The sequence below is a fragment of the Pieris napi genome, chromosome 23 (genome assembly GCF_905475465.1).
Source record: "Pieris napi chromosome 23, ilPieNapi1.2, whole genome shotgun sequence".
Classification (NCBI taxonomy): Eukaryota; Metazoa; Arthropoda; class Insecta; order Lepidoptera; family Pieridae; genus Pieris; species Pieris napi.
Window position 1 is genome coordinate 8,573,376 of NC_062256.1, and position 13,662 is coordinate 8,587,037.

Sequence of the window (13,662 nt, forward strand, 5' to 3'; positions counted from 1 at the left end):
AGATTATAGAGGGATACACATCTAAATGTTATATTATCTATATATAGTTATATGTATGATCCACTATACCATCAATCTTGACACACTCCTAACTATCGGTACAGCGGTTGAAGATTGCATTTATTTTAGAATACCTTAGTTAAAATATGAGTGGATGGTGATATACCCATTACCCAGTGATGTATTGGAAGAATAAGAAGTAAGTGTAGTCTGGGAAACAGGCGTACATTATAAAATCAGAAAATCCAAATAAAAGCCATATAAAATTCAATTAATATTTATTAAAATATTTAATAGGTACCCATTTAATTATCACTATATATTTACATTAAAATTTTCTATTTAATAAATAATTTACATGTGTAATTAACTATATAAAGAAGCTGACTTTAACAGCTATTATGAAGTGGCAGTTAAAAGTCAGCGAACTAAGCTATTCGTTGATCGAGAAGTATATAAACAAAAGATGACGCATGTCGCTCTATTGTGATTGGTTAGCTTTAGTCCAATCAAATACAGGCGAATCGTTTTGCTTTGCCAATAGACAGTAAAGGGAAGTGCGCCATCTTTTATTTTATATACCCTCTAAGGAGGTTTTTATACCTCTCTAGGAACCATTAAAGCAAAAATATACAGTGTTCAACAATAATTTTAATAATCTAAACGGTGACGTGAATTTTTGTGTCTTTGATCTTTAAATAATTTCTAAATTACAAAATTTATAACCCACTTATTTCTTAATACTACGTATTTATCAGTTCGACTTCAACAATTTGTGTACGGGAACGAACTCAAAGGAAAACAAAGATTACAATTTTTTAATCGATGTTTAACATAGAAAAATAATTCTTTAACCAATGGTTTGTCACGCAACAGGGAAACATCAAAAAGATCTCATATTAAGAACCATTTCCATTTTGAAGTCGTTTAAAATCAATATATTTACTATCTTTTCGATTACAAAATAACAAACTGCATATTAAATAATTTGTGCAAACTAAATTTGATCTTGTACATTAATTAGCTCAGTATCTACATATTTACATAAATTTACAATTAATTAATAATTACAAATCAACGATCATGCTTCGTTAATTGTAGGGGCAAATCGTTAGACCTCTGTCGACAGGGACTGGTCGATCTCGACCTAGCCTTTTTTTGCTTTACACCTTCGTCCTCGCTCTCATCATGCACATTTATCTCTTCATCTGAATCAGACTCGTATCTGGACAATTGCATGGACTGCGCAGCGAGCAAGGCCGCCGCGGAGTTGGGTACAAATGCTTTGAACGCGCTGCTCTCCAATCCAGGGTGTGGTTTGAAATCAAACGTCTGCTGGGATAGCGCCTTGAGCGCGTTCGTCTCGAACTGAGCGTGGGATAGAGCCTTCATGGCGTTAGCGTCGTGTGAGAGGGCCTTGAACGCGCTATTCTCTCCGCCCATTTGTGGTGCGTGGTATATACGCGTCGGGGACAAAGAACGCGATCGGGAACGGGAGGGTGAGTGTGGGAGGCGGTGCGAAGGTGAGCCGCCACCGCGCTTGAGGAGGTTCATGCGCTGGTGGCGCCTCCACTTGGCTCGTCTGTTGGAAAACCAAACCTGTCAGTAACGGTAAATAAACGTGATTAGTATTCGGTACTCACTTTTTGATAGATACTAATTATAGCTAAGGCTTTACATTTTAATAAGTGATGGGTTTTTCTCTGCTTACCAGAAACATGGAAACATTTTTAATAAGTACTCATATTTAGTACAAAAGTGATTTAAATTAAATATTATTATCATAGACTTTTATTGGAATTATACGGTAAATTGTTAACTTAATTCGCATAGAAACGCAAAAGACACAAATCGAAATCAAAAATCGGGTGAATATATAAAGTCTACTACTACCTACTACAAAATTGGGTACTTACTAACGATTTAGAAATCCGTATTGTTTGGTTAGGTTAGTTTATTCATATTTTATTTAAATAACTGTTTTCGGTGCTAATCGATTTTTCATGCTAAAAACATGATAGCCAATACGGATTTCTTAATCGTAACCATAATTTTTGCCGCGGTGGCGTTAATAAATAAGTACCCAAAATTGATTTATAATTATAAAAATACTGCTACAACAATAAATATACTAATAATAATAAAAATTGAGTAATTACCTGTACACGTGCCTCAGAAAGAGATGTTTTAGAAGCGAGCCTCTCCCTCGTAGACACGCAAGGGTAATGCGATTTCTCAAACTCCTTTTCAAGTTCTTCTAATTGATCTGGACTAAATGTGGTTCTATTTCGTCTAAACTTTGGTTGTTCACCGTCTAAAGAGCCCGAGTCGTCTCCGTCGACATCTATAAAAAAATAAAAAAATAAATGTATAATAAAATAAATAAGCAACGAACTTCGGATTGAAATTTTGATTTCTAAGCTATAGAAATGGTTCCTATCTTGAATCACTTTTGTAATTAGGAACAAATCAAATGAATAGATACCGTACAACTATTTTTGAAGTGTAACTCCTTTAGGCGAATGAGGGTAAATTTTTTACGGATGAAACACGTCACGAAGATGTGCAGCGTTTTTGTCCAAGTAAAGGGAGAGAGTGATTGAGACCGATTGAGAGGGTGAGAAGGCTGAATTACCTTATAGAAATTCTATTTTGAAAATTAAAATTTCGTTACGAGAATTTATGAAATACTAGCTGACCCGGCGAACTTCGTACCGCCTAACAGTCAATGAATGTCGTGTTACTTTTTAGCTGAACTAATTTAGGCTTTGCTGAACGTAAGACAATGATACAAAATAATATATTTATATAGATAGAAACAAAAAAGTATTTTATTATGATGAATGATGATGAAAACATAAAATCATAGACAACCTATAAAAATACATTTACACTTTTGTTAACCTGTAGATTTTTTTTCCTTAATCTTATAACCTTTACCAACTGATTTTTTATTCCCTTAATTCCGTTCCTTTCCGATGATTTTATGTTTTTACTGTAGAATAAATCTTAGGTATAATTTTCGGGAAATAAAAATTAAATAATTAATCAATAATTTTCGAAAATGTCTAAAACAAACAAATATAACAGTACCTGAACTTTGTAGACATTTTACAAAAAATAAATTTCTGAACGGACACATGATGTCTTCAGAAAAAAATAAAGTTGTGGCTTAAAGGTCAGCAACCAGGCCATAAGCTCCAAAAAAAAAAAAATAGTTGTTACACTATTTTACAGGATTGGACAACAAATGTTTGACATGTAATAAACAAATCAGCATTTATTGAAATGATTAAGTTTTCATTACACGTAACGAGTTTTCATTGTTTTTAAGATGTATTCTGCTATTCTGGACGGAAACAAATCCAACAAATCAAAAACCATGGCAATCCGTCTAGCCGTTCTCGAGTTATAAGTGTTGTAACAAACACGACTTTCTTTTATATATATAGATTAGTATTTTATATTTAATGCAAAATAATTTATTGAAATTCAAATGACGAATTGTAAATTAAAATGCCACGTGTTTTTACTATCGAAGAAATAAATTTAAAAAAATTGTATTAATTTCGACACTTATTTAAATGAAAATTAAATTCCTAACATATCTTCCTTTTTCCCTCCCTCTAAAGTTTTAAATTTGTATAAATATGAACAAGAATAAAATTAGTTCGCCAAAGAAGTTTCACTTCACTTTGTACGCACGCACTTTTTTTATTTTATACAAAATCCTTTGCTAAATCACATCTAAATAATAATATTCCAGAGACAATATTCCATCTACATCTACTGATTATACTAACTGAAAATTCAATGTACTAATATAAAAAAAAAAATACACTAAAAACACTTACCAATAAGTCCTCTCCCCGTTGATGATAAGAAGCCTTGTTTCATCGCATCTGGATGAGGCACGCCTACCGACGGTGCAGCTACACCTGGTGGGAGAGGCAAGCCACCATGCGGCCACACCCCACCGCTTCCGCCCCACGGGAAGCTGCCGTACGGCGGAGGGGCAGCATACAACCCGTAGCCAGCAGCCCTCGCAAACTCCGCAGCAGCACGTTCAGCAGCCCGGTTTCTTAGAATTCTATTGATTGAAGATACGCTAGGCGCTGTCGCGTTCGTACATACACCTGGGAACAAATATCATCGAATTAGACTCGTCAATACAAAAATTGTCTATCACTGTGTCATGGGAAAAGGGATACTCTTTAAAATCCCAGAGGCTCTTTTATCTTTACCTTTTAATAAATTTAAGAAATGTATTAAAGAAAAGCTGTGTAAAAAGGCTTACTATAAAGTTAACGATTATCTAGTTGATAAAAGGGCCTGGGACTAGTGCTAGACAGGCTACTTCTAATTAATTTGCGATATTTGTTTTAGAATAAGTGTTGTTTGATGATTTGTGTTTTACGCCGGCTTTTTCTCTCGGCCTACAGCCACTGTCTTCTCTACCGATGAGTAGGGATGTCTACCGAATCAAATTTAATGACGTGGAATAAATGATACCAGTTATATGGTCCATGATGAACATATTTTTTTTTCTACATTTGCGTGAAGGGCACATAGTAATGTATGTTGGTTTTTTATTCCTTAGACATTTATTATAATTATTTTTACATAGCAAGGGGCAGACAGAAGGCTTGTTAGAGACAAGGCCTTCCGTTGCATCCCTAATTTATCTTATGAAGTGTTAATATATAATCAAAATATATTACTAAAATACTACAGCTTGATAGCTACAATTCCTAAATTGAGACTGATTCCTTAGAAACATTGGAGTGATTTATTTTGAATTGTTAACACAACATTATCTTTTCATTCTCTTAGAACAAACAATTCGTACATTTTACAGAACTTTATCTAACATAAAATACAAAAATAAATCAGTGGCGTGACAACTTTTTTAGGTCTGGGCTTCAGATGTGTGTATCTGTTTCATGATCATTTGTCAATCTAATAGGCAAGTAGTTGATCAGCCTCCTGACGCACGCCCTCGACTTTTTGGGTCTACACGCTGTTGTTCATCGTTTGAGAGAATAAATGCGCACATAGAAAGAAAGTCCATTGGTGCGCAGCCGGGGATTGAACCTACGACCTCAGGGATGAGAATCGCACGCTGAAGCCACTAGGCTAACATTGTACTTTAATTAATTTTATTTATAATATATTGGCATAAATCCATGCAGTATAATAATATGTTATTAAAAAATTATTTCCTGCTTCAAGTCATCGGGTAACTAATGCATAATTGCAGTTTTCTCGTCTATTTCTTGTTGTGATAATTATCAGCAAACGCGTTTGAGCTGAAGCGTCAGTGGTCGCGTTTAAATCGTTTGCCATTAAAGAACTAGTCTGCCTCGGTTTTGTACTTGAATGCAATATTTTTAATACTTGATGGTATTTGCCCTGTTAGACTTGCTGTGGGGTATAAATACACTATTTGCTGTGTTCGTGATCTAGAAAATCGGTCTTAATTTTAGATTTATTAATCTAACTTTCTAAGGAAAGTTAAACCTATAACAGTTTATATGTATTTTGAGATTTTTTAAGATGAATTTTTAATTTATTATTTTATTTATTTTTTTCGTCGAAGTCGCATTTATTCTTATTACTCCTTAGCCGTATTCCGCAATAGCTTAAAGAAGGCAAGGCTTAAATATTGGTGGATGTAGGTATGTACGGGCTGCGCCATACAAAAATTTTGATTTTCCTGACTTTAAAAACCTTAAGTTGTCTATAAATTATTGACATATACCTGAATTATTGTACTATATTAAAGCATACATGAAATTTAATTTAAAATTTTCCCTGTGGCAGTGTCTTTTTTATTAGTCGCAATTGACCTACTATTACAAGGGATATAAAGACGTATCGTATTATAATTGTACTCTAAAAATCACCTTACAGTGAATACCAATAAATAAATAGTAATAAATATTAAACTTCATCTTGTATAATACAACTTTTAGTTATTTAAATTACTATAACACATATACCTGTTTAATAATCAATAAATGAACACATAGATGTTTAAAAAAATTGTAATAATAATGAATAATATGTTACAAAATCCGCCTTATATACCTAATAATGATTATAAAGTATTTCGTCTATATAAGGAAATACAGTTCACTAATCAGGCAATGCATAAACAGTCGTGGAGGTTTCTACTCTGTTAAGATGCGTGATCGCGTGCGTGCCAATACAACCTTGGCAGCCATCCCATGTAATTTTCAGGAAATACTTCGAGTAATATGTATACATTAATAATAGGCTGTCCGTTTGTAATTGTCGTAGAATTCGTTGTAAAGCTACTGAGCACTCGACTTGTAATAAGTATTAGGTTTTTGTCGTAATTGTTGCAATTACAGAGGTTTTTACTCGCTGCGGGGTAAATTGTAATAGGAAAATCAGATACTTTAGATAAACTTTACCATAGTTTTTCAATAATGAAAAATTACTTGAAGCAACGAATAGAGTGCTTCAATTGTTTTTATTAAAACTAACAAAGTAGCATTATACTTGTTTTTATGTAATAGGAAGCAAACGGGCAGGAGGCTCACTTGATGTTAAGTTATACTGCCACCCATGGACACTCACATTACCAGAAGGCTCGCAAGTGCGTTGCCGGCCTTTTATAAACATAAAAGGCCGGCAACACACTTGCACGCTCATTTCTTGAAGGACCCTAAGTCGAATTGGTTCGGAAATACTTTAGAGGTTTAAATATTGTTTAAAAAATCTAGGTTTATCTTAGTACTTATCAATTAAGGTTTAGAAAAAAATTTGGTGGATACCTTCACCTGAGAAGGGGTTTCGTAATTGTCTTTATCCTAATATAATAAGTGCAAATAAACAGACTTTATTATTATCAAACTCAAAAATCCATTCAATAGCTCATTAGTATTATTAATAGCAAAGAAACTGTAGAACATGTACATGTATATTGCCTATACTTTCACCGTCCAGGCAGGACCTGGAGCAAGAAACACGGATGACAGTAGACCGTAACCACCTACATGACATGTTAACAAAACCCACACCGTGCCTGGAACGGTTCTGCGACAAAATTATTAAATATGTGAAGGAGGTAAACAAATATCAAAGAACGGGTCTCGTGAGCAATTGCGCCCGGCTCGCCCATGAATATTGTAAACAATAATATTACATGTGTACCGTATCTCGCGAGACGCGTAACACGACTGACGACGATGATATTAAATATATCTTTTTAAAATATAAGGATGAAAAAAAAGTTCCTGGACACAATAGCAGGGCAGTACATCGAGAAAAATATGTATGCAGTTCCAGTTCTTAAATTTTCAATTCTATTAATAGTTAACTAATGAATTCTACGTATTGTTCGTGTTCAGCGTCAAATAGAATCGAAAGTCGATGTAATTGTTGGCTTAATTGTCGGTAACAAGTACCAATGGTAATCAGTAGACGGAATATGTCTATTTTGTGTAAATAGCAGCAAATTGTCTTTACGACATTTTGAGTAATTACGATAAATAGCGCATTTAGGTGTTTTTGTTCGAATGGTAATAATAATTGCAAACCTGTTACTATTATTATATTAATAACTGACTTAAATGTTAGAAACGTTGTAATGTTCGGAAAGAAGTGTGAAGATATTCTAAAGGTCGCATCTATTTTTTTTTTGTAATAGCTAACGGGTGCTAAGTAATACCATTGCAAGGAGGCTCACAAGCGCGTTGCCGGCCTTTCAGGAATTGGTACGATTTTTTCTTGAAGGACTTGAAGTCGAATTGGTTCGGAAATACTTCAGTGGGCAGTTGATTCCACATAGCAGTGGTGCGCGGCTAAAACTGCCTCAAAAACGATCAGTTGTGGAACGACGGACGTCGAGGTGATACGGATGATATTTTGTATTCTGCCTTAACGTCCGAGAATGAAACTCAGCTGCAGGTATTCGATTGAATATCAACATCCACCAGATGTTGGGTTTTTAAAGTATGTTATTTAATTAATTACCTATTTAAGTATCTACACATTTTTGCTTTGTTAAGTAGATTAAGTATTAACATATAGGAAAGAGCGTTCATCCCTAACACAGGTTCTCGAACTTAAAACGTATGTACTAAAATATAGTACATACGTTTATGTTTATATAACTACCCACATTTTTGGTGCTGTTCTGTTTTGTTATTTTATATATGTACCTACATCTGTGCGCTCTAATTTCTAATCTTAGTTTTAAATATGTGTTTCTCAGTAAGTGAATTTTGTATGCAATTCTTGTGAGAAATAAAGTTATTCTTAAACCTAAACCTAGATTTAAGACTATTTGCTTAAGAAAGAAAATTTTGTTTTGATTTTTGTTTTTGTTTTGTTCAGGTATTAGACCGAACAACTCCTCAGAACACTCTCCATGGTAAAATTGGTAGAAGATGCAGAGAGACCCCACATCTCTACGTTGCGTAGAGCTCAAACCTTCAAGCCATCAAGGGATCAAGCCGCACGAAAAGTGACTGATCGTTGACGATTCGAATCGCTCTTCGTTGAATACGGTCTGAGCCAAGGCTGTACATTTTTCTCACTCAGTCTTTCTTTTATAAGCGTTACGATTTCATAAATCATGGGAGTTACACCCCGAGAGTATAATCGGACGCAGGCTCTTTAACACTACAGTCATTCGTTTCATAGCAATTGACATATCATTATTTCGCTTGTCTATTGTTGTACGCGTGGTTAATATAGAGTCAAAAATCCTCTTATATAAAGCACCACGATGACCGTACACGGTCTTACACATAAGAAAATGGCGTCTCACATTTAATGTGGTCACGGTTAGTAATGAAGCCCCATTGTGCTCTCGAGTAAAACACAAAGCCTACCTGTTATAATTTACCCAAAACACAAAGCCTTTTATAGCATAATGGTAATGATCAGTTGCGCGCCTCTGTTCATTGTTAGCACGTCGAAATAACAAAAAAGTGCTTCACAATTTGTTGACTTCGTAATCGGTGATGCCTCCATAGAAAAGGCTTTGAATGGTCGTCCGGTTAAAAGCCAACGGAAAACCTCTTAATCGGGTAATAAAAAATATACATGAAAATTGCTGTTAAACGTTTCGTAGAATATACTTATTGATCACATCTGTCCAGAAAATAGTCAATTTCTGTCCATGTAGGCATAGAAATTAATCAGTGGCGCTACAACCTCTTTAGGTCTTGGTCCAGATTTCTGAATCTGTTTCATGATCATTTTTAAATGAAATGAAATGAAATGAAATGAAATAGTTTATTCTTGCAAGTAGGACTATATAAATCAAGTAGGTGATCAGCCTCCAGTGTCAACACGCCGTCGACTGTTTGGGTCTAAGACATTTCGGTTTCCTCACGATGTTTTCCACCGTTCGAACGAATGTTAAATGCGCACATAGAAAGAAAGTGCATAGGTGCACAGCCGGGGCTCGAACCTACGACCTCAGATATAAGAGTCGCACGCTGAAGCCATTAGGCCAACACTGCTCATGAAGGCTTGTAGTTCAGCGTTAATAATGTTAAGCGAATAACTGGATATTCATAGTTGCTTCCCTCACACTTTTAAATGAATTTCCCTTTACATACATACATTTTTTTATCTCTTCGTGTTTATGTTTGCCTATAAATGCTTATGACATTAAATATTGTATTCTATTTTAATTATACCAATGTATCAGAGTGCCGAACGTTGGCAAGCTTTTATAAATAAATAATTTATAGATTTTTGGTATTCCTAGTGCTAGTAGTTAAAAGTAGGGAGCTAGTAGAATAATACTTGATACATAATATGTAAAAAGTAATACAAATTTAAACACAGACATAAAACATAGTCATTAAATATAGTGTTGATGTTTTTTTATATAATAGGACCCCTTAATTTATAAATAAGAGCCCACGGAACTCCCATAAAGGGCAATCATCGCCTATGAACACCCATTTTAGTGGGTGCGTTGCCGGCCTATGAGGGAGAAGTACACTCTAAGTTTGAATATTTCGAGGTTGTACCTCTCAGGGAAGACCCCACCAGGAGTCGATTCTAGAACACTCAAGACTTCGAGAGTTCTTCAGAACACTCACCATAATACACTTTGTAGCAAACGCAAAGAGACGCAATGTCTCTGCGTAGAGAGAGAGAACCAAACAGATCTGCTTGGTTACGCAGTAATACGTTGGAGATTGACAATTCGACAAACCGTCAAAAGGAAGAAGCTGGTTCTTCCTTTTGACCATATTCAGCGAATTTGATGTTTAAGATTTTTATACTATAGTCGTATTTTTAATTAGACGAAGCCAACTGACAGTAGCTAATGTCACTTTGTAAAATAATGTTGCCATATTTAAAGTAATAGTGATACGTTCAGTTCTTGTTCAATGAGATGAATGTGAATAGTTAATCATTTAAAACTATAAAATAATATTATTTATATTTTAAAATTGTGTAAAACTGCTCTGATATAAGTTAGGTACTAGTAGTATGTAACTACAATCAGTTTTTTGACGGCTTATTACAAAGCGCGACGTGGTGACTAGTGCCATCACCGATCATTAATTCAGGAGATTTTTCAATCATTCACTTTGTCACAATTATTTTTATTTCATTAAAAACTGACAACACCGTAAACGTCAGTTGACTTCGTCTAATTAAAAATACGACTATAGTTTGTGCTTATAATGTCAATTTATCAAAAAAAAAAACAAAATCTTACAAAATATATCGATCTTTGATAGCTTAGAAATAAAATACTCCTTTAAATCAGTTTACCATTATCCCAAATAGTTAAAAAGCCATAAAAAGGTTTAGTTTAGCAACGCGTTATTAATATCTAACAAAAAACTGTATATAAAACAGTTAAATCGGTTTTGTTCCGTAACGAGGCATAATCGAAAATGTAAGCAATCTTGTCGTTGGAGGCTTTGGATTCTTCACTTTTTACTTTAAATTCCGCTTTTTATTTTACACTTGCGTACTTTAGTTAAATGAGATTTCCTTATAAACAAACGTTGCTTCTGTTTACGTTCGCCTCATTGAATATATTATATAGAGGTATAGTCTCTATATATAAAATTCGCGTGTCTCAATGTTCGTTCCCATACTCCTCCGAAACGGCTCGACCGATTCTTATGGATTTTTATTTGCATATTCAGTATGTCTGAGAATCGGCTACTATCTATATTACAAACCCGTAAGTGATAAGGGGTGACCACCCCACAATTTTTTTATGATACAGAATACAAAAATACATACAACCCCTACTTATTATTATTGTAGATAGTTATTTTTATTGAACTAAAAAAAAATATTCTTAGAAATAATATACAAAGCAAAGCAAATGTTTGCCGGGTCAGCTAGTATAATAATTATAATTATAATAATATAATTAATTAATTAATTATTATAATAATTATTCTATATTACCTATTATTAGGTACTATTATAAACAATATATAATGTATAAATTCTTTTATATTATAAAATGAAATCCCTCAGCCGAGTCCTATGAAGAATAAATTCTTTAGTAAAATAATATGCTTTTATAGTTCACTAAAAAGTATTAAAGTAAAATATGAATGCTAATTGTTTAGTCTCCAAGACATTATTATATGCAGGAATTCGCAATCCATAGCTTGCCTATTAACTTTTATGCTCATTAATAAATACAGTACACAACACCTGTTCAATGTTCTTATTTCAAATTAAGTATTAAATAATTATTTTGATGGATAATTCTTTGTAGTAATAATCAGTAGTAAGCCTATTAACATTTATTATTGCAGATCAATAACAGTATAATACACCTCCAATGTTCTAAATTCAAATTAAGTATTAAAGAATTATTTTGATGGATAATTCTTTGTAGTAATAATCAATAGTTAGCCTATTAACATTTATTATTTCACATAAATAAAATCCGTGAACACCTCCAATGTTCTAAATTCAAATTAAGTATTAAATAATTATTTTGATACCACGCTAAGTATATCTAAGTGTTTGTTTTGAAAAAGATCATTATCCAACAACAGGTTGCAGGTGGGAACCACGATATCTATAATTGTTCTTTTAATGATTTGGGATCAACTCAGATTCTAAATGCTTAGTCATGCCCACGCAATTTGTCTAAAGTCGTTTTATCATGATTAGTCACAACGCTCTATGTCTATTAAAATTTTCGATTCTTTTTTTAAATATAGAACAAGGGGCAAACAGGCAGGAGGCTCTCAATGCCAGAAGGCTCGCGAGTGCGTTGCCGTCCTTTTAATAATCGGTCTTTTCTTTTTTTTATATAAAACAGGGAGCATACGGGCAGGAGGCTTAGCTGATGTTAAGTGATACCGCCCATGGACACTTACAATGCCAGAGCGCTCGCGAGTGCGTTGCCGGCCTTTTAATAATAGGTATTTTCTTTTTTTATATAGAACATATAACCATACGTCGTTTGATGTTAGGTATTACCGTTGCCTATGGGCACTCAATGTCCGAGGGATCGCGAGTGCGTGGCCGGCCTTTTAAGAATCGGTTTGTTCTTGAAGACCCTAAGTCGAATTGGTTCGGAAATACTTCAGTGGGCAGCTGGTTCCACTAGTATTTTAATGAATCGAAGATAGATTTTCCCACAATGAAACTATACCTAATACTAATCCAGTAGCGGTACCACACTATTTGGTTCTTGATCTGAAATCTAGAGATCATCTTATAGACAATAAGGTGTTCTTTCTGTAAAGTTTGCCTACACTATACGTGCAAGAGATAGTTGTGCACATAGAACATCAACACTGTTTAAACTTTTTAAAAATATAAATATAAATTTAGGTGTTTAATGTTTTTTAAATTAATTATGTTAATTTTAAAAAGTAAAGTATTTATATCGTAATCCTACAGCTAACAAAAATTATATACAAAAACAAACAATTACTTTAGGATAAGATTAAGAATTACTCAAAAAAGAGTTAGTCACTAGTTAGTGGGAATGCCGCTAATTTGTCGGTAGCTTAAAGCTTTTTCAATAATATGTCAATTGAAAATTAAGCATCTAAAGTAAGATAATCGGCTACAAGTCTTCGTCAACCGCTGTTTATGCAGTATTCTGGGTATCTACTGTCCCGAGAAGATCTCTAACGAGCAACTTTGGAAGCGCTGCCGAAAAAAGTAAAGTATTTATATCGTAATCTTACTGCTGACAAAAATTATATACAAAAACAAACAATTACACTAAAAATATAGCCAAAGATGGTCATAATATTTACAAAAAGGTTCAAACATTTACATAAGGGAAAAACTAAGTAATATCTAATTTGGCTGTCATGTGTGATGGTGTAAAAGTGGTGATGAATGTGGGGTATGCTCATGATGCAGGTGATTTTGCGCTGTGGATCTTCTTAATAATAATTTTAACCATATTCCGCGATAGCTTAAACAGTGGCTGATATATTCGCGATTCTTTGTTGTTATATTTTTAATAGAATCGCTCAGGTAGATAGAATTTAATGGCAAAAATGTCGTCAAAATTTACGGATGGTCCCTTATCACTCCCATAGCCAATTTAAATTTAGAACATTCCTTCCGGACACTATCTTCCCAATTTTTGCTGAATTTCGTCGGTAATAAAAACCTTGTTAGAAGTACCTGCCTAAAAGCGTGGCATGTCCG

General features: G+C 33.8%; 1 protein-coding gene across 3 annotated transcripts in view; it reads right to left on the reverse strand.

Moving 5' to 3' along the window:
• Positions 1-261: 261 nt before the first annotated feature.
• LOC125061489 (paired box protein Pax-6-like) overlaps positions 262-13,662 on the reverse strand; it is a 70,159-nt gene continuing 56,758 nt past the window's right edge. For 2 of the 3 annotated variants that reach the window (XM_047666961.1, XM_047666960.1), the window contains exons 4-6: positions 3,855-4,136; positions 2,160-2,344; positions 262-1,599 (exon numbers count right to left, since the gene is read on the reverse strand). In XM_047666961.1, the coding sequence (XP_047522917.1) occupies positions 1,075-1,599; positions 2,160-2,344; positions 3,855-4,136 (992 nt within the window). In that variant the 3' untranslated portion in view covers positions 262-1,074. The remainder of the gene's footprint in view (positions 1,600-2,159; positions 2,345-3,854; positions 4,137-13,662) is intronic. The other variant, XM_047666962.1, reaches the window with a different exon arrangement.